This window comes from Gopherus flavomarginatus, chromosome 20, assembly GCF_025201925.1.
Source record: "Gopherus flavomarginatus isolate rGopFla2 chromosome 20, rGopFla2.mat.asm, whole genome shotgun sequence".
In the NCBI taxonomy this organism is placed as follows: Eukaryota; Metazoa; Chordata; order Testudines; family Testudinidae; genus Gopherus; species Gopherus flavomarginatus.
Window position 1 is genome coordinate 20,647,448 of NC_066636.1, and position 19,561 is coordinate 20,667,008.

At 46.2% G+C, this 19,561-nt stretch overlaps 1 protein-coding gene across 5 annotated transcripts in view; it reads right to left on the bottom strand.

Moving 5' to 3' along the window:
• Positions 1-19,561, bottom strand: part of PIAS3 (protein inhibitor of activated STAT 3) — a 40,890-nt gene that overhangs the window by 5,958 nt on the left and 15,371 nt on the right. For all 5 annotated transcript variants that reach the window (XM_050930670.1, XM_050930667.1, XM_050930668.1 and 2 more), the window contains 10 exons: positions 13,728-13,812; positions 12,913-12,963; positions 10,089-10,179; positions 7,915-8,049; positions 5,398-5,503; positions 4,705-4,778; positions 4,043-4,203; positions 3,537-3,673; positions 2,912-3,083; positions 646-779 (listed from right to left, as the gene is read on the bottom strand). In XM_050930670.1, coding sequence (XP_050786627.1) covers positions 646-779; positions 2,912-3,083; positions 3,537-3,673; positions 4,043-4,203; positions 4,705-4,778; positions 5,398-5,503; positions 7,915-8,049; positions 10,089-10,179; positions 12,913-12,963; positions 13,728-13,812 — 1,146 coding nt within the window. The remainder of the gene's footprint in view (positions 1-645; positions 780-2,911; positions 3,084-3,536; positions 3,674-4,042; positions 4,204-4,704; positions 4,779-5,397; positions 5,504-7,914; positions 8,050-10,088; positions 10,180-12,912; positions 12,964-13,727; positions 13,813-19,561) is intronic.

Below are 19,561 nucleotides of genomic sequence, written 5' to 3' on the forward strand. Positions count from 1 at the left end.
ACCTCAGGGCAAGTCACTTCCTCCCTCTCTCTGTCCCCATCTGTAAAGTTGGAATTTTAAGGTCTCTTTCAGTGGGGCATGGCAAGTGATTTCTGTGAAGCACTTGGAGAGACCCAGATGACAGGAAACTGTTTTCTAGAGCAGTGAACTATTGCCTTGCAATCTTAGATCAGGCCTGAGGAGGTTGCAACTGAATGACACAAATCTCTCCACTCTTCCAGGGTGAAGCTAGCTGCCTCCATTTCCCCTTGTGGCAGCCACAGGAGCAAGACCAGGAATGGAAGTCATGAAAAGCATTAGCCACTAGGCTGGCTAATGGCTAGATCTCCTCCATCCTCTGTTACTAATAATCAGCTTCCAATTTATTCTGCCTCACTAAGGAGCTCACCTGCAGGTCTGCAGAAATCTCACACCAGGGCTGGTACTTCAGGCTCCTGCTTCCTGGCTAAGAGAACTCTGCAATTCAACTATATGTGCTCTGATCTGCTCCGAGCCTTGCAAGGCTGGGCCAAAGTGCCTTTGTGGGTTAGATCGTACATAACCGACTGGAAGGCCACAGGCACTGGTTGCTACAGCTGAAGTCTTGGTCTGGTAAACTGGTACAGTTGCCCGACTAGATGATTTGGAAAGTGCTGCTCTCCTTACCTTGAATCTCTGATGGCACCTGGTAGGAAGGATGGTATTCAGGGATTGGGAGGCTGGAGAGATAGTCGCTGCCGATAGCTGCCATGGGAGGACTTCGAAGCACAGAGGATGGCTGGTGATCAACATTTAACACCCTGAAATGGAACAGGAACCCAGTAAGGCAGAGCAAAGCAACCATAACTCCAGGTGTGAAACACACCAGCAGCCTGCCCTTTAAGTCAGGGACAGTGACGCACCAGAAGAAACCCTGAGAGACAATACTGGACAACAAACAGCAGGCCCCACTCCACCATGGGAAATGAGGCAGTCGCAGTGTCACCATCGGTCCTGAATGCCCAGCCCCATTAGACGTCAGCTTCAGGTGTCAGAGCTGATCAGTGACTGGCCGCACTCTTGTGCGGTGCCTCCATCAAGTTCACGGCATGTTCCCAGAATCGTTATCAGCTGTCCTACCCATGCCTGCAGCTTGTGCATGGAGGGGAGCCAGTGTCATGCAGTGGGCAGAGCACCGGACCGGGACTCAGGAGATCAGGGTTCTATACTTGGCTCTGTCTCTGGCCTGCTGGGTGACCTTGGGCAAATCACTTCCCCAATGTGTGCCTCTGTTTCCCCATCTGTAAAATGGGGATAAAGCTACCGACCTCTAGTGGAAAGCATGCTCTGAAGTCTATAGATGGAAAGTGCTATAAAAAAGCCAAATATTACTACTACCAAGAGAAAGAACATGAGGTCACCTGTTTAAAGATACATGGCTAAAATAAAAATCACTAAAAAAAAAAAATCTGACTTGGATCTAAGGTAAGTACTTATGTAGTCCCCGTTACGGCAGTACCTGAGCACCTCACAACCTTTAGTGTTTGTCCTTCCAACTCCCCTGTGAGGTAGGGAAGAGTGATTTATCCCCACTGTACAGAGGAGGATCCCACCACCCTGCTCTTATCCATCGCTTGTTACCAGTCCATCTCATCGGTCAGTATCATCCTCCTTGTTTTAATGATGGAGAAACTGAGTCCCAGATCTGCAAAGGATCTTCCACTTATTTCAATACCTTTGTAAATCTGGGCTAGAGAGACTACAGGTACGTCTACACTGCAAAAATAATCATCATCATCCCTCCCACCACCACAGCTGCAAGTCTTAAGAGCCTGGGTCAACTGACTCAGACTTGCGGGGTTCGTGCTATCAGGTCAAATACAGCAGTGTAGATGTTCCTGCACAGGTGGGGCCCAGGCTCGGTCACCCAGCAAGGGGTGGGGGTGGGGAGTAGGTCTCAGAGCCCGGGCTCCAGCCCAAGCGGGATCGGCCACACTGCTATTTGTAGCCCCATAACACCATCCGCGGTCGGTTGACCCGAGCTCTGAGACTCTCTGCTGTGGGAAATTATATTTTTTTTTATACCACTGTAGACATGGTCTAAGTGACAGACACAAGGGCCTCTTCATCATACAGGGGCTGATCCTCCTGCTGTTGAAGAAGCAATATAAGCCACAATCCCATCAGACAGTGTTTCCCAAAGTGTGGGGCACACACCCCTCCCAGGGGCACAAAGGACTGACCAAGGAGGGGGCACAACACATGTGCCACGGAGAGAGGACAATGCCCTAATTATTTCTCTCTTAAATCGTGTCTGACATTTGAAAACAGACAAGGGAAAAGCAGAGTCTGTCCTGCTCTACACAGAAATTATAGGCACAAAAGCTGATAGAAAGTCCTGCATGTTTGTCCGTTAGTCAAATCAGCAAATAAACCACCCAAGTTGTCATGCCCATACTACGTATTCCAGGCCTCTGAAATCAGTACAACTCCCCAAACACTCTGCTACACCCGAGTGGGCACCAGTTCAACATGAAGGCATCGTGAAAGTCAAATACAAATGAGGGCTACACCAAGTTAGTGAGATGTCTTTGTGAATTAAAAAAAGAATGAGACACATGAATGAAAACAGCATCCAAGAAAGTGACACAGGCTATCAATCCCCATGCTTCAGGGAATGCTCTGATCATGGCCCAGGGTCAAGCTGAGATGTGCCTCCCACTCCCTTACACTATGGTATCAATACAACTGGCAATTTGTATTACTGCGAGGGCGGAGAGTGTGCTTTCCCCAAGCATCCTGTATAGACTTCCAGAGACAGGACACAGGACTACTGAGACCACCGGCCTGGTCCAATACATTTTCTATGAATGGGACAAGCTGCCTCTCCTTGTTACTGTGCAACCTGCAGGAAAGAGGAAAACCCAGACAGGGTTTATAAGACGTGTCCTACCCCTTGGGCCCTACTGCCGACGGGATAGCCACCGTGGAGACAGGGCACTGTTTCTTGATAGGAGGCTCCTCTTCATCTGATGAGCTGTCCAGCGTGAGGTCGATGACCTCCACTTTCTTTTTGCTCTCCAAGGAGTGCTTTCCGTCAGAGCCCACAGCGTAAAGGGAGCTGGCTGCAGAGAGAGGGGAAGCAAGAAGCTGCAGTTGGCCAAGGTAGCTGAAGGCAAAGCATTGCCCCACAAAGAAGCTTTGCACTTCTATAGCATCTTCCGTCCGAGGATCTCAAATAACGTTAAGCCCCATAATAAAAGCGTCATCCCTTCTTATAACGGACAGGGTATTAACTAAATTTCAGCTCTAGTACTTGCTTTCGGCCTACCTAGAATTACCCTCTGCAGTTTCAACTGGACATGGGATTCTTCCTCCTTCCCCATTGTGAGCGGTTATGTAGCATTGCTGTGCATTGTTAAACACCGGCCGTGTTTCTTGGCTGCACTTCAGTGGTGCAGTGACCCGCACATATGGATCGTATTTCAAGTATCTGCAATGCTTTGGGACCCTTCCAGAGAAAGGTCCTACGGAAAAGCAAGACATTTTTAAAGAGATGGTGTCCATAGCTCCCGTACCCTCAATCCCATTGTACGTAGATGTCGGGCACACCTCCTGGTTTTCTTTCTTGGGCTTCATGGGACACCAGGAGCCATCTTCCATGAACTGGATCTCATCACAGTCTGTGCACGAGTTGAGGATTTCCATGAACAACCTGTCATGCAGTTGAGCAAAAGCATATGCTGAAAAAAGCCATCCACGAAAAGACCTGCACCTCTGAGGGAACCTGCCTGGCCCTGAACACTTGGGGGCTGACAGTACAGACATGAGGGAGGCTCATGGTACAAACATGATGGGCTCAGGGGACTGGTAAATGAAATATAGAGAATTATATTTCGAAGTCCTGGGTTCAAATCCAGCTCAGGCCAGTACTGACCAGGAGTCAGGCTGGTCTATGTGGAGTGAGTGGGAGTGTTGGATTAAGTTGTTCAAGGTAGGGACTGTCTGTACATAGCAACATTAAGGACTTAGCCTAAAAAGAGTTTCCAGGCTGGTCTCTGACCCAGGAACCTACTCAGCTTACCCATCAATGATCAGGCTGTCATAGGGGGCTTTCTTATCACACACAGGACAGGTCCACGTAGGTTTCTTCTCGTTCATCTGAAGGTAGAGCGCCGCGTCAAAGCACTGGAGGTGGGTGCAGGTAATGGCTCGGCAGGGCACTATTAGCCTCATCTTACCCAGCTGGAAGACAGAGAAAGGAGAAATTAACACGGTTTGATTCAAAGCGCTTCCACGGGGCACCAGGAGAAACCAACAAGTTCCATTTTTTCCTATTTTGGCCCTTTCATTGAACGTGCCCAGAGAGCCCAACTTCTGCCAGGAGGGGTATGTGATATAGCATCAACTAAGGCTTCACCATGGATGGGAAAGTTCAACTTCCTTGGATCTCCCACCCCACACACACATCCTAACTGGTGAAAAGTGGAATACTTTACACAGCCTTAGTCAGTATCACACAGTTTAGGCTATGCCCAGAAAATATTATATACATATGAGTGTATATGTTGAGAAATTTGGATCAGCATTTCCAGCCAACTTTTACGCATGGGGAAAAGGGGCTGGTTTAATAAGACTCCCAAGGAGGAGAACCTTTTATAAAACCGGAAGAGCAGCATCCCGCATGACATTTTTAAGCAAACACCAAGTAGATGTTGAAGCATAGAGAACTCGTATAGAACCCACCGGACACATGAGAGAAACCCGTAAGCTCGTTGTCGCTATCTCGCTGTCGGGATCAGCTGTTAATTTTTCTTTGACTGAAAAGAAAAAAGTTTCTCAGGTCTATGAAAAGTGTTGGTGATTTTTTCAGATTATATATCGTATAGCATGAAGTTAGCTATCTAGGAAGTGTTTATGGTAGCAAACACATTATTTCTATTATACTAGATCCTAGAGGCCCCAATCAGGGCTCCCTTGGGCACATAACAAAAAAGATCTTACAACCTACCTTTAAAAGGAAACAACCAGTGAAAACGACAGACAAAGGGAACACGCCAGCCCACGATTAGTGCGCTAAGCAGCAAGCACAACCACCAGCTGCCTAATGTTGGACAGACATCACAGCACAGAGGGGTTTTAAGGAGAGCTTGAAAGGAGGAGGGCAGCGTTGTGAATTTTTACCTGGAGCTCGTCCCATGATATTACCAGCAGCCATGCCGTATAACCCCCTTCCCTCAACTCAGGTATCTTTGTTTTCAATGGCAGTTCACGCTTTTCATAAAAATGGGACTGGTTGCATGTATAATCTTATGTGTATGTGTGTTTGCAAGAGGGCGTATGGGAATTTGGGCTTGCCTTGTTTGCTGTGGATTCAGATCTATTCAGCTAGAGATCATGTAACAAGCTGTTAAAAAATGTAAAGCAGCAGCTACTCACTTAGGGCCCGGGAGTGGTCTGGGTTCCGAATGCCCTTGGCTCTCAGCTTCTGTAGCAGTGTGACTGAAGTCAGCTGTTTCACCAGGTAAACTGACAGAGAGTAGTTCTAATGACAGAAAGACTGAGGTTAGGCCTTGTAGCCTGCAAAGCAAACTGCTAGGGAAGAGGGCTCGTCTCTGTTTGCAAAGCCTGGAGTAACTGTACAATGCTGTAAAAAGGGATTTTTAACAACTACTAGTGACACTTTGTACCTGTGTAACACCTTCCTTAATGTCTATACAGGCCCCCACAAAAAATTCTTCTGCGCTCCCACACTAGCCCTGCAGGGGGAGGCCTGGCTCCTTTCCAGGACTTGCACCTCAGATCTTTGGGATTCCTCAGCAGGGGTCTACTGAGATCAGCTGTCCCTCCCCCCAGCCCCTCTGGAGTTATCCAAATTCAACTTTTGGGGAGCCTCCACAAGGGGACCAATGCTTTCAGCCATTCCCCTTTGGTAGCTGGGCCTACTGTCTACAACTTGATTTGCCAACTCACCTGCACTACGTGAATTCTAGGTGTTCAATCCACTAACCACACACACGCTCCAGGGGACATATCATACTATTGCGCTAAACTCCTCCTACAAAGATTCCAGAGTGGGGACACCAGCCCCTTTACCCCCCTGTGGGAACAACTGCCTAGCAAGGTGCCAACCTCCATGTACATCACCCCCTTGTTCTTTTGCACACCCCGAAACCTTTTCTTGTAGGACTCAGGTGTTAAGTCAAACATGCAAGAAGGCTCTCAAATGGGTCATAGTTCCCAGCATCAGCCCAGTCCACTTGGCTATGTGCCTCAGTAGTTTGGGAACCCAATAAGGGAGTGACACTACGCAGCCAGTCTGCAGGGGGAATTTGGTTCAACTCACAAACGTTCACAAAGGTGAGGAGGTAGACATCTTCCCCCACTCTCTGGAATGGGACCAATAATTTAGCACCTATGCCCCCTGCAGGGATCTCAAACTCCAGCCTCGGTTCCTCCATCCGGAGCCTTTTTGCTTCCAGCTCCAGCTTCTGCCACTCCAACTCCAGAGCTGGGGAACTGAGCCCTGCAGATGTCCAACTGCTGCTGCAGAAACTGTGGCTACTGCCTCTGCCATCCTCAGACTCCCTCAGAATCCTGCCTCGGCCTGGACCTCTGCTCCTGGCCTCTTCATCCTGCCCAGCTCCACAATTGTTTAACTTCCCAATGCTCACCTCTCTCTCCCCGCACAGATTTGTGATGTTCCTCCTAGGGAGGTGGTTATACGCGATTTTCTGCTGTTTTCTTTGACTAACCTTGTTTTTACTGCTGCACGTCACTTATTGCAAAATACTCTCATTGGCATCCAGAATCTGCCCTTCTCCCACCCGCTGTCGTGGATTGAGTGTCTGGCCTGTGCCCCAGCCTGTAACCAGTCTCTTGTGTGTGACCCCTTTAGCGTGCCAGCCCCCAAGGATCCATAGTTCTACAGGGGCAGGCCTATGGCTTCCGTGACTCCAAAACTGGGCCTTTGGGTGCCAGCACTCCCTGTGTCTCTCTGAGGCTCCCTGCAGCCAGCCCAGCCAAGCCAGACTCCCGTGGGAGACTTGCGCGACCCCTTAGGGTGCCATGCTCTCAGGAAGTTATTGCAGTGACACCAGGGAGCCTTTTCAAAACAAGATAACAGTTTATTAGTCACCTGGCCTACAGAATCAGAAACTCCTGAGGTTAGCAGAGAAGCAAACGTTCAGACTGGCCAATGCCAGGACTTCACCCAGCCAAGCTCCTGTAGAATCCATCCTGACTCACTCTCTCAGGCCTGGTCGACACTTAAAAATTAGATCAACCTAGCTGAACCTTCTAGTGAAGTCCCAGGTCAGAAATCTATCTCTGCTCTTACCCCAGCCACCTGACACCTTTCCACTTTGTTCCCCAGCTTGGGGCCTTTGCTCTGCTTCCCTGCGGAGAGGTAGTGGGAAATCTCCTTCTTCTCGGCTGTTGGGTACGAGATGCGACTGTCCTGGCCATTGGGGTTTGCATTGTCTCCAAGGATCCTTTGTTCACATGTGTAGACTTTGTTCAGTTTGTCAATGACTCTGGTCTCCAGTCAGGCTGCTCATCCCCTCCCATTACACTCGGTGTACAGCAATGCAAAGACCAGAAGGAAACTGAGGCATGCACAGGGATAATATATATACTACCAAAATTCCCACATTTATCATAGTGCCACACTACTACCCTCTATTGGATGTAATCAGAGTGGCTGATCTGTGTGTCACAAGCCTTCTGCTGTTAATAGCTAATGGAGATTCTCTCTTAGCTCAAGTAGTAGGAGTCCATGCTTTCAGGGCAGGAGGTCCAGCCTTCTCTCCCTGCAGGCACCATGCAGTTCTGAATTGCTACGGTGTGCAGCACAATGACAATTATGAAGACCTAGGAGACGACAGGTTCTACTTGCCCGGGAGAAACCCTTTGGCTTAAAAAGGCTTAGCACCTGCTGTGCTTCACGCCACGTACCCTGCCGAACTCGGAGGACCAATTCACGATGATCGTATTGGGAACAGTTGCTGAAAGCCGCACCAAAGGAGTGATGTTGATGGGACGGCTTGGTCGCTTTGGCTCCACACCATTTTTAGTGGGCGGCAGATAGCCCTGCAAAGGCAAGGAAGCTACTTGAGATCAACCAAGTTTCCTTATAGGGTAAATGCCCTGTATGACGCACTGCAAACCCTACTCTTTTATAGCTGGCTTTATCCTGAGATCCCCCTCCCCACCAGCACAACAGCTGAACAATCAGAACCCCGGAGGCAACACAATGGAATTTTAACAGCACCTAATACAACATGGAATTGGAGCCAGTTTCATAGTCTATGGTCCGTTTTAATTTCACAACCAACTCCAAGCCCTCCTCCAATACTGACGTGCACAAAGTGTTTTCTTTTAAGCAAACAGTTCTGGCTGCAGCATTCTTGCAGGTTTTCTGCAAGGTTATTTATTTTGGACAAAAAAGAGGTGTTTCTTGTCTCAGCATAGGAAGCTGAAGGTGCAATTCAGACTACACACATTATACCCATGCTGTAAGATTAAAGAGGTAGGGTCTTCAAAACGACTGGAGCAATGTTTCCCTGTCAATGTCTACGTCAGGAAGATACCTGGGTTACTTGTCCCAGTAACTATTTAACTGTAAAAAGCCTTAAACAGTTGCTCTTCCCATGTCTCCCTCTCACCACCAAGACATTCTTGGGCTTGGGAGCACAGCCCTACAGAGATACAAGTAAAACCTTCAGCACTGTTTGAGAAAATGGACCACAATATAATGCAAATTAGTGAAAATTCACTGCTTCCCATTCCAGCTTAGTCATCAAGGATACATTAAAGCTGCTACAGACCCTTTATGTGAGTGAGAGTATCATGCCTTGTTCAGATTCTACGCTGTTCAGGTCAGAGACCTTCTATTCTCTATTGCATACAAAACGCTTCATTAAAAGAATGTCATTTAGTTACAAAGTCAAGCACTCAAAGGTTAGAAAATGCCAGAGTTATGGTTGCCCTCATAACCTTAATACTGCCACAACTGTGTGTCTATTCTGTACACTGAATGAGGCAGGAGTCCGGGGGGAGGGGGAGTAAGTCAATAAGCAATAACTATCGTAATACAATCACACACAGGACATAACTGAGGTTTCACAGGTGACTGTAAAGGCAGCATTTCATTCCTTTCAAATGCTTGGTTTTGAAACCGAAATAATCTTCTTTTAAGGGAGCTTTTTGCATGTAATTTCCTAGCTTTTGGGTTTTTTGTTTTTTTTGTTTTTCCAAAAAGAGGAAAAAAATAAAACCAAATTTCGTTACCGGAATTCCCCTATTCTGCATCATCAAGAGGGCTTTGAACACTGGATCTTCAGCACTGCAGCAGGGGGAATCTCGCAACTTCCAGGCCAAAGGAGTTTTCCAAGCCCAGAATAATAATGGTACTAAAATAAAGCTTTATAAGGACTCAACCTTAATTATGAAGAGGCCACTTCCAAGCTGTAATATTAATGGAGGTCAACAAACTGGGATATTAAGGTGCTGACAGACTAACCTCAGAAAGGCTCAGTTCAGAGGAACATCCAAAGGTTTCATGGGACAAACCTGAAACTCTTTAACAGAGCCTGATTTTCAGAAAGCAAGTGGTTGTGGGCTTTCTGAAAATCTGACCCATTCAAGGCATCTAAAGATGGGAGCTTAAACAACGAACCACCCTCCCCCTCTGAAAATCCTGGCCCCAGTGCTTATCATCCCCACTTGGATCTATTGAACTCGGCCAGAAATCTCACAAGCAGTACAGGTTCTCACGTGAGAATTTTTTAATTCTCATTTTGGGCCAGGTTGAATTACTGCAGGATCAGCTTCTCTTATGCTATTCTGGCACATCTGCCTTCACAGTACAAGTTATAACCAAGTAGCTTAGTGTTCAATGAGAGGAACAGACCAAAGTTTGGGTAAGTTATTCCTTCTAAACCAGTTCACAAGCATGTAACAAGATCAGTATGACATCCTAATGGCACCATTCAGTTCTTAGAGCCAACTTTGAATCTCTGATATATACGCATAGCTCCCACAAAGCTTAGTGGGACTTGTGGTTGCAGAATTGAGGGCAGAATTTGGCCCCGCCTCTCCCATATAAGCAAGGAACAAGGTTTACTCACAGGCAGAGGGCAGAGTTTTCCATTGACCTTGACAAATAAATTAGGAGGGAAATAATCTTCTTGGGGACAGCTGGTTTCACACAGGCAAAACCTAAGAAGCGGGAGGGAGAAACTGGCAAATGAGCGGTGATATTTACACAAAATGGCAGCAAAATCTTTTCTTTAGAGAGAGAATATTTTTCAAGCCAATATCAACTGTACATGAGTACACAAAAATATCACACATGCAACAAATATTTTCTACACACTCCACACAGAAAATCTATTGGTTCCAAATGCAAGTTCCATAGATGACAGCAACTAAAACCAATTATTAACGTGCACCACGCATGTTCCAGGCGGGAGCAATCAGTGATCTGGTCTGAAAAAGCAAAACTCCCCAGAACCACAAGTTCAAAGTCAAGGCATGTTGTCTTAAGCCTGTCAGCTTTCCACGGCAGATAAACTGAGCTCCATTCAGTTTCCTGTGTAGGGGGGCTATTTTGGATGAGGCCTTAAAAATGGATGCCCTGTCTGCTACTTTAGTAAGAGCGAAAGTTGAATTTGCCTTGTTCTCACAGTTAAAATTCCCACACAACGAGCTGTTATGAAGCATGCTTGGTGCCATATGGTTGCTGCCCTCCATCCCAGAGAGGAGCGCTCTTCAGTGGTGCAGCATCTATAAATTACTCGGCGCTTCCAGGTGAAAGGAGCTACAGAATTTAAAAAAAAAAGGACAGGAGTACTTGTGGCACCTTAGAGACTAACACATTTATTTGAGCATAAGCTTTGCTGATACAGACTAACACTACTGCTACTCTGAAACAGAATTTAAAGTAATTTAAAAATAACTTACAACCATTTGAGGACTAAAATGGAATTATATTTCTCTGAATGTAAATCTTGCAGCAGAAGGAGAGATTAATTATTACTTAGGGTGTGTCTACACTTAAACCACTGCAATTGCATCACTGGAGTGCTGCAGTGTAGATGCTACCTATGCCAATGGAAGGGGTTCTCCTATCAGTGTGGGTAATCCACCTTCTGGAGAGGAGGTAGCTAGACTGACAAAGAATTCTTCCATCGACCTAGCAATGTCTACACTGGAGGTTACATCGGCATAATCATAGAATATCAGGGTTGGACGGGACCTCAGAAGGTCATCTAGTCCAACCCCCTGCTCTCAGGGGTGCGTATTTTTCAAACCCCCAGGAGACATAGCTATGCTGATGTAAATTCCCAGCATAGGCCAGCCCTTATATTTTTTCAATGCTCATCCACCACCACTTAATATCTTACAATTGCCTTCAACAGACGTAAAGATGTCAGTGAGAGAAACCCAGAATGGGATCGCATACAAATTCTAATCCCATTTAATCAGATGATCATGCATTTTATTTTGTTTCAAATTAGGCTGCACTGCCAAAGAGAGACCACATCCCACACTGAAACCAGAGCCTTGCCACACAGTCTTGAGTCAAATACGACACTGGTCTGCTTTTTGTTAGGACAAGCCCTGGCGTGTCCCACCGAAGCAGATCCTTGCCACTACCATGTCAGAATCTGTGCCTGTTGTTTTCTAACCTCTCCCACTGCAGTCTCTGCAGCCCAGACAAAGAGAAGGATAAAATAGGGGTTAGACTTCTCTCTCTTGTACTGAGGCATGGGAAGTTTTCAAGGTGAGGCATCTCTGAGAAAGTTGGGCCCAGATGGGGCTCCTATGATACAATTCTCATTTCTAACTCCAACATTAAAGTTTGCCAGCTACAGGCAATAGTTCTCTCTGCAGCAAATGAGAAGCATTCAAACACCACAGAGGTTGTACAAAGGCTTCTTTCTCGACGCTCATGGAAGATACTGTACCCTTACAAAATATGAAGACGGGTGCTGGTTAAGACTGGTAGGCCAAAATAGATAGATAGATACATTATAATCCATCTCTGGTGGGTTAAGTACAGGTGAGGTTTCTACCCATCAATATACAAAGCTTGTCTCAGTCACACAGGTGAAATTTATAAGAGAGTCTTTCTCCCTAACTCATGTCAGAAAGAAAGAGGCCCGTATGTGTCACAGTGCTGTTTATGAACAAGAATGGAGCAGAGCAAGAAGGAAGAGGTTAGAAAGCCTCTAATCGGAGGGACGTAGATCACTAGCTTGTTACTGAAGGGTCAGCACCCCACAGCCGGCTGCCGCAATTTCCCAAGTATCGCTTGTGAAGCTCCTTGGGATATTTAAAACAACAGGCACTTTACGAAAATGCAAGATAGTTTAGAAACAGTATGGAGGAGTTATGAACAGAATATTGCAAGTTTAAAAGTAAGCTATGAGTTTTGCTTCCTGCTGCACTTTTAATAATGATCCTGTAAAAAGAAAAAACCTTTTAAAAAGTGTTTAAAAAAAGGAAAGAAGAAAAAAGGAGCAGATCAGGTCTATAGAAACATAAAAGCTGGTTAAAAGAGCAGGACTGGATTGCCACCAGGCAGAACTCCCATGGCAATCCATGACGATTTTGCCAGTCGGCTGCAGCATGGAACATTAAGGAGGAAGAGCAGAGAGAACATGCACTCAGTCTCCTAGATTCTCACAATGACTCTGCTTGGTTTAGTGTCTGACCCTGGCTGCCTCTTCTCAGGATGAGCCACCCTGATCTAAAGATCTTCGTCTCAATACAGCACCTAAAGTTTCAGAATTCTCCGAGCTTTTAGATATGCAAATCCAAATAACTGAATGCTAAGGCCTGATTCCCCAAAATTATGATGTTACAGCCAAAACAGCGGCTCAAAGAAAAGGGATTTGGTCATTCACTTTTCAGATCAAGATGACATACAAATGTTCTACCTCTTACCTTAATTGTACCTGTACAGTGTAGTCACATTTGGCACCTGGTAAGATATCTCTGCAACAGAAAACATCTCTTAAAGGCTGGCATTGCTTATTAGGCAAAATGATAGTTACATCATTATAAACGTCTCATTAACCATGATATAATAATACATCTTTTAGTACTAATAAAATAAGTGCCCATGTTACTTTCTGCTTTTGGTCACTGTTCTCGCTAGCAGCCAAATCCCCAAACTGGGGCGTACAGCAAAATATTGCTGAATGAAAGAGAGAGAACAGACACACGGTGGAGAAAGAAGAGGAAGAGATTTATTCGATCATCCAATCCATTCCCCTGCTAGTGCAGAGATGTTTCATGTGCTAAAAGGGATAAAGCAAGCCAGCTAGAGTACCAGCAATGCAAACATGATCCTGAGGCCAGTTTTATGTGTTTTTATCCGGTTGCTACATTAACTCTGATTTGTACACAAAGTCAATCCCATTATACAGACTTGGAGTCAGCTCTTCAGCTTCTGAAAGTGGGACAGCACCCTTGAGGACAAGGCAGCGACGCAATTTACACCAGCTGAGGATCTGGCCCAGGATTTTATTCCCAGTTATTGCAGTGAAAGTGCTCATGGGCACAAGCTCCCTTTCCCAGGTCACCTGACCTCCTTGTCTTTGTTAGTCTCAGCCACCAAACCGCTTGCCAAATTTTTCCTCCTCACTCCCCTCCTCTGACCCAGCGGTACTATTGGAGGCCAAGTGAAAAGCCTGCATAAATGCCATATGCAGCACACATTGGGCAGACAGATCCTGAACCGCCAGTCATTTGCTTACCGAGAGGTGAGAATCTGTTGAACTTGCTGAGGTGTTAGCGCAAAGGTGAAGTGTGCCTCTTCAAACCGCTGGCTGTTCGCAGATGCTGTAGGAAACAAAAGAAGGAGGAGGTAAACATTATCTTGAACCCAAGGCTGAGATCTCTCTGCTCCTGGAAGGATGGTTGGTTGTCAGCAAGGCGTTCTTAAAAAAAGAACAAAAACTCCCTCCCTTTCCACACATAAACTGATCTACGATTATGTAAGAACACATCGCATGCAGTATAAATACAGAGCAGTCCTTAGTCATAACGCCCATGGATTTCAATGGTAGTTGTGCACATACAAGGATTGCAGTCCACACCTCACCAATTATTCTTACTTCAGTGCACTTCTAACATGCCTTCCAGTCGGGGGCTCTCTAAGAACATCACAAACACCAGGCAACATCGCCCGTGCAAGGTAGCACAGTACTGTCACCAGCATTTCACAGAAGAGGAAACTGAGGCACAGAGAAGCAAAGCAGCTTACCCAGAGTCAGTCAGTCAGTGGCAGAGCTGAAAATAGAATCCAGGAGCCCTTGCCTCCCAATTTCCTGATCTAATATCTTCAATACATAACTTCCTGACTAAGCAGTAATGACCAAGGTGCATGGCACTTCCTGGGACTTAAGAGATCAGGTTGGAGGAGTGAATGGGCCAAGACATGGCTAAGCAATCCCAGAGGCCATTAACTACCCTGGAAATTAAAGTCATTATGTAATTATAGTAGGAGCACATTCCCCTAATAAGAAATAGACCTTATCCTTACCTTCCCCAGGTATAAAGCCACAGACAAGGTCCTAAATAAATCTAAAATACAAAAACAGCTGTGCACTTACCTAAAATACAAAACACAAGGAGAAACATACGTAAGGGGTGAACCAAGTACTTTACGCAGCAGTTACTGACACGGAGGCAAATTTTACGGATAAGCATGGTCCTCCTGAGAATTAAACTCTATTGACTTCAAGGGGAGATATCACTTCTGATCTAGTGCAGGTATTTTCATTTCATCGACCCTAGTGAGGAATTTGCCTTTTAAAAAAAAGTTGCCTTCAATGTAGCAGACCACCAGTAATGCAAACTGTGTGCTTCTAAAATAACCAGGAGCAGAACGTAAGCTCAGGTAACCTACAAGACAGCAGATCTTGTAGGCATTTCAAACACAAAGCACTCTGCTGCACTCGCTCTAGGTTTATCCCACAATTCCCACTGGAGTGATCCCAGATGGACAGCATCCCTCTGGATCAGGACAAATCAATGCCACGTACATCTACCACGCACGGCTTTGCTTGTGTGGGCAAGCTGGGCTGCTTGTTTATTCCAACCAAGAGGTGGTTTCACTGGGCCAGGGTATCAGACGGATTTGTAAAGAGCACTGGTATCACATTTAGGAGGAGAAGCATTACATAAATTCAAGATAGTTATGTCAAATCTGCTGTACTGAATTGTGGCAGATGTTAGTACATACTGCAACATGCACCACACAAGGACTCTGACCACATTCCTAGGCACAACACCCCCCTCATCCCTACCTCCCCAAGAACACAGTTAATCCCACTCTAAATTCTGCTAGAGAGGATTCCACAACAGGGCTAGGAGCTTGCTTCTCCAATTTCTTGAAGTTCAAGAATGTGAAGAATGTGAGGTCTGAGATACAGAAACTTTCCTCTGTAGATGGCCTGCCAGAACTTGTGCCAGCCTCCAAAAACAGGCAAACTGCCCTGGCAGCACAAACTCCAGCTCTCTGGAAAGGTTTCTGACCTTGTCTTAACACTTTCTGTCCTAGCCTTCCACTCCTCAGTCCTGGAGCAAGAGCAAGGCCCTGCTCCTGCTCCAGCTGAAGTCAATGGCAAAACCACTAACTTGGTGATAGCAGGACCTAGGCCAAGGTCCACGAATTTCACCACTGTCTGTCTGTCTATCGCTCCTTTTCTATCCAATACAATTGCTCAGTTCAGAGCCATCCTATAACACAGAGGTGCTCAAACTCTGTTACGCAATAGCAGCTTTCCAGGCCCACTGGGCCACACAATTTGCAGACATTTTTATCACAAGAGAATCAGAATCGGCACCCTCGGTGGCAACCGCCACACACGGAAAGAGGAATGAACGAACTAGGAGTCCTTCTGTCTTGATTCTGTGGCTTCTATTCCGATCTCATCAACCAAAATCTCCACGCCTTTTTACTGCCATGCCATACAACAGACTCAGGTCTGCAGGGCAGGAATGCTGACTGCCTGAGTATCTATTGTCCTGGCCAGAGCTGCATTCGGACTCCTTCCTCTGTCCCAGCTCGGAACCTCCCTTCTGACAAATCCCGGGGTCATCTTTAAGGCTTTTCTCCAGTCCCTCACTGAATCTCCTTTCTTCTGCCTCCTCTGTCAATATCACCAAAATCCACCTCTTCCTCATGGCCCCATTGCTAAAACCCTTCTCACTGCCTTTCTTTCTAGTTTCACCCCAACTATATCTCTGGTCTCGTCTATTCATTATTTATAGGTGTTACTAGAGCATTCATCACCTTAGTTAGTATCTGAGCACAAACAAGAATGAATTGATCTTCACAATACCCCTGAAGGGTAGGTCAATATCAGGGCTTAATTTCTTAGAGTATCTTCCAGAGCCCCCAACATGCTATAAGAACTACAGGAGGGTTGAAAATATTTACTCAAGCTCTGCTCCGGACAGCTCGGGTTGAATTTAAGCCCTGGTCAATATCTCCAGCATGCAAAGAGAGGCAAAGTGACTTGTCCTGGAGCAGAACACACCTCTCCAGAGTCTTTAGTCCTATGTCTTAATCACAAAGCTGTCCCTTCCTACATTCTTTCAATCCTCTTGCCTTATTCCTCCAGTTCTGTGCCTTTTATCATGCTGTCCCCTACATCCAAGATGCTCTCAGGGACCTCATCCACCATCTTCCCTCTTTCAAATCTCTCCTGAAAAACTACTTCTTCAATCACTCCTCTCTTCTTATCACAACTCTTCCTTTCCTGACCTTATTATGAAAGTGCCCAACAAGTTACACAGCTGAAGTTGCACTGAGGTTTTCACTTAAAAGCAGGAAGTAAGTCCCCTACATAAAAATAAACAAAACTTTGCAAACATTTTTAGTTTAGAAGAAAGAAGCAGCTAATTTTCAGGGTGGCGGTCATATTTGCTAGATATCAGAATTCAGAAAAACAGATTTGTTTTTTACTGTACGCTCCTTGGCACAGGGTTTATTTGTTTAAAGCATCAAGAAGTTTCATGATGCTCTAGAAATAAGTCACATCAACTCACTGGAGCAGAGAACACGCCTGTATGGCACTACACGTTTCAGAACCGGCCAAGCAAATTGAGGTCTTACATTCGACTTGATGGCAATTCTCTGCCAGTAACGCGATAACTTTTCAATGCCATATTCCCAGAATTTTGGAATTGATTGAAATGTTAAGGTATCACAGGGCAGAACTCTATTGATTTTGGGGAGAATAGGAAATCAGAAAGAGGGAAATGGGGGTGGGGGATACTGAGCCCCTTGCATCTGGCTATCACACTCAGCAGCTTCAGAGGCCTCCCTAATTGTCTACAGATCAAAAAAACTGGTTGATGGAAGCCATTTGCTTGTCCCCTCGACTCCCATCTCAGCTCAGCCCGTGATCCCAAAACATTTTTAAAACGCTGACATCCTGAATGACTTTCCTCCCAGATAGAAAGAAAATTAAATCAGATTGGTGAAAGGGAAAGGGGGCACAAGCCCTAATGGAGGTGGAGAACATGGGACCCTAGTATGGGAGGAGAGGGGCAAGGGGACATTTGGCAGAGGAGGCAATGAGGAGGGTACACACAGCTCCTGGCATGGGGGCGGGGGAAACATTGGACAGTAACGAGGGGAGGGGGAAGGGGGGCACACACATCTCCCAGCATGTGGCAGAGGGGGAATGGGAGAGAGACAGAGAGCCCCTGCCATGGAGGGGAAGGAAGGAATGAGGGAGCATAGAGCCCTAGCATGCAGGGTGGGAAGAATGAGAGAAAAAGGTATGGGGGAGGGAGAATGGGAGACCCTGGCATGGGAGGGTCACACAGAACCCCTGGCCTGGAGGGACAAATTGTGAACTTTGACATGTGGCAGAGGGGGAAACAGGACTTACACAGAGCTCCTGGCATGAGGGCGGGGGTTGCAGCAAATCCCTGAAATAGAGGGGGACGGGAGGGTTCACATAGGGAGCCCATGGGAGGGACCGGAAGGAAAAAGAAGCCCCTGGTGTGTACAATGAGTGTGAGACGCCCCCCGCCCCTCAGTCATACAGAAAGTTTATTTTAAATTCAAGTATCAATATTTAAGTAAGAAGGCTTGTCCGGGAGGAGGGGGCAGATTATTTTGGCAAAGAGCAATAATGAGTTCTTCTGCAACATGAGCATCCCAATTAAGGAAACCACAGATTGCCTGGGAGGGATAATGGAGCCAAAGTCAAGAAAATACACTTAAAAAAACCAAGCATCAAGTTGATGAGATCTTGCTGTGCCAAGAGCAGGAATAATGAAGCCAGACATACCTCTCCCCCCTGCAGCAAACACTACCACATTTATGTGGGGAAAAATACCACCCCTGAATCCAAACTACAATCACTCCAACGGCGTAGGCCGGGTCAGGCCAGTCTGCAGAGAAGAAGTGCTGTCAACACATGACCTTCATTAACAGGACAGGTCGCACAACTTACAGCTTCAAAACAGGCAATAAGACTCTGCTCTTCCTGGGCCTGATCCACACCTCATGAAGTCAATGGGGATCTTTCCACAGACTTCAGTAAGCATTAGCTCAAGCATCCTAAAGAACTTCACAGCTATCGGCAAAGAGACACAGCCATCCCTCCCCGCCAGGCGGGAAAGCGTGAGTTCTTTCCAGCAGATAACGTTATCTTTTTTATGCATGGAAAATGGCTAGCACTTCGGGAAACAAATATGCAACTTATCTAATGTCTCCCAGCTAGTCAGAGGCAGGGCCAGGAACAGACATCCCAGGGTCAAAGGGGTTTGTAGGGAAAAGCTGGGCACCATCCCCCAGCTGTTGTCTCTATTGGCACCCTTAGACTTATAAGGAGGGCTCACAAGGTCTTGAAGTTGAACTGCCACAGAAGTAGCCTGACTGTGGTCACCCCACCATTGGCAAAGAGAAAGAGACTGTTCCAGCTGATTTGTACGAGTTGAATTCTTACTTTTCCCCCCAGCTCAAACAGGTCACTGTGAGGCACCAAATCACATGACTAATCAAGTGGTATCATGTCAGATATGCAGCACTTATCAAAGGGGTGCTGCTAATGTGCCAGCCAATGGACAGCAAAGCATAAATGGAGTGGGCCTCCGAGTTCCACCTAGCGTAAAGGAATCTTTTCCCCTATTCCCCCATTTCTATTCACCTTTAGAATCTCCATGCCTTCACTTTCCCTCCTGTCCTTTGTCTGTCTCGTCTATTTAGACAGCGAGTTCCTGCCTGGAAGAGCCTGTCTCTTACTTCATGTTTGTCCACTGTTGTAACACAACAGGGCCCTGATCCCAGATGGGACTTCTAAGCACTTTCATAATAAAAATAATATTTTTTCATTTATTAGGCTTTTATTGATGATTTTCAATTCATTTCTCTTAACTTTCATTGAGTTAACCATCATCCTAACAAGGGAGAAAAAAAAATCAAGAACCAGCCAACAAGTTTGAGGTCTAGTGACGCAGAACTAGGCCTGAAAGTGTCATGGAATTCTAAAGGCGCTACCCAAGAGACTGTTTGATTTTTATTTTACTTCGTCAGTTTTGCAAGGTATTGATGTTAACACACCTG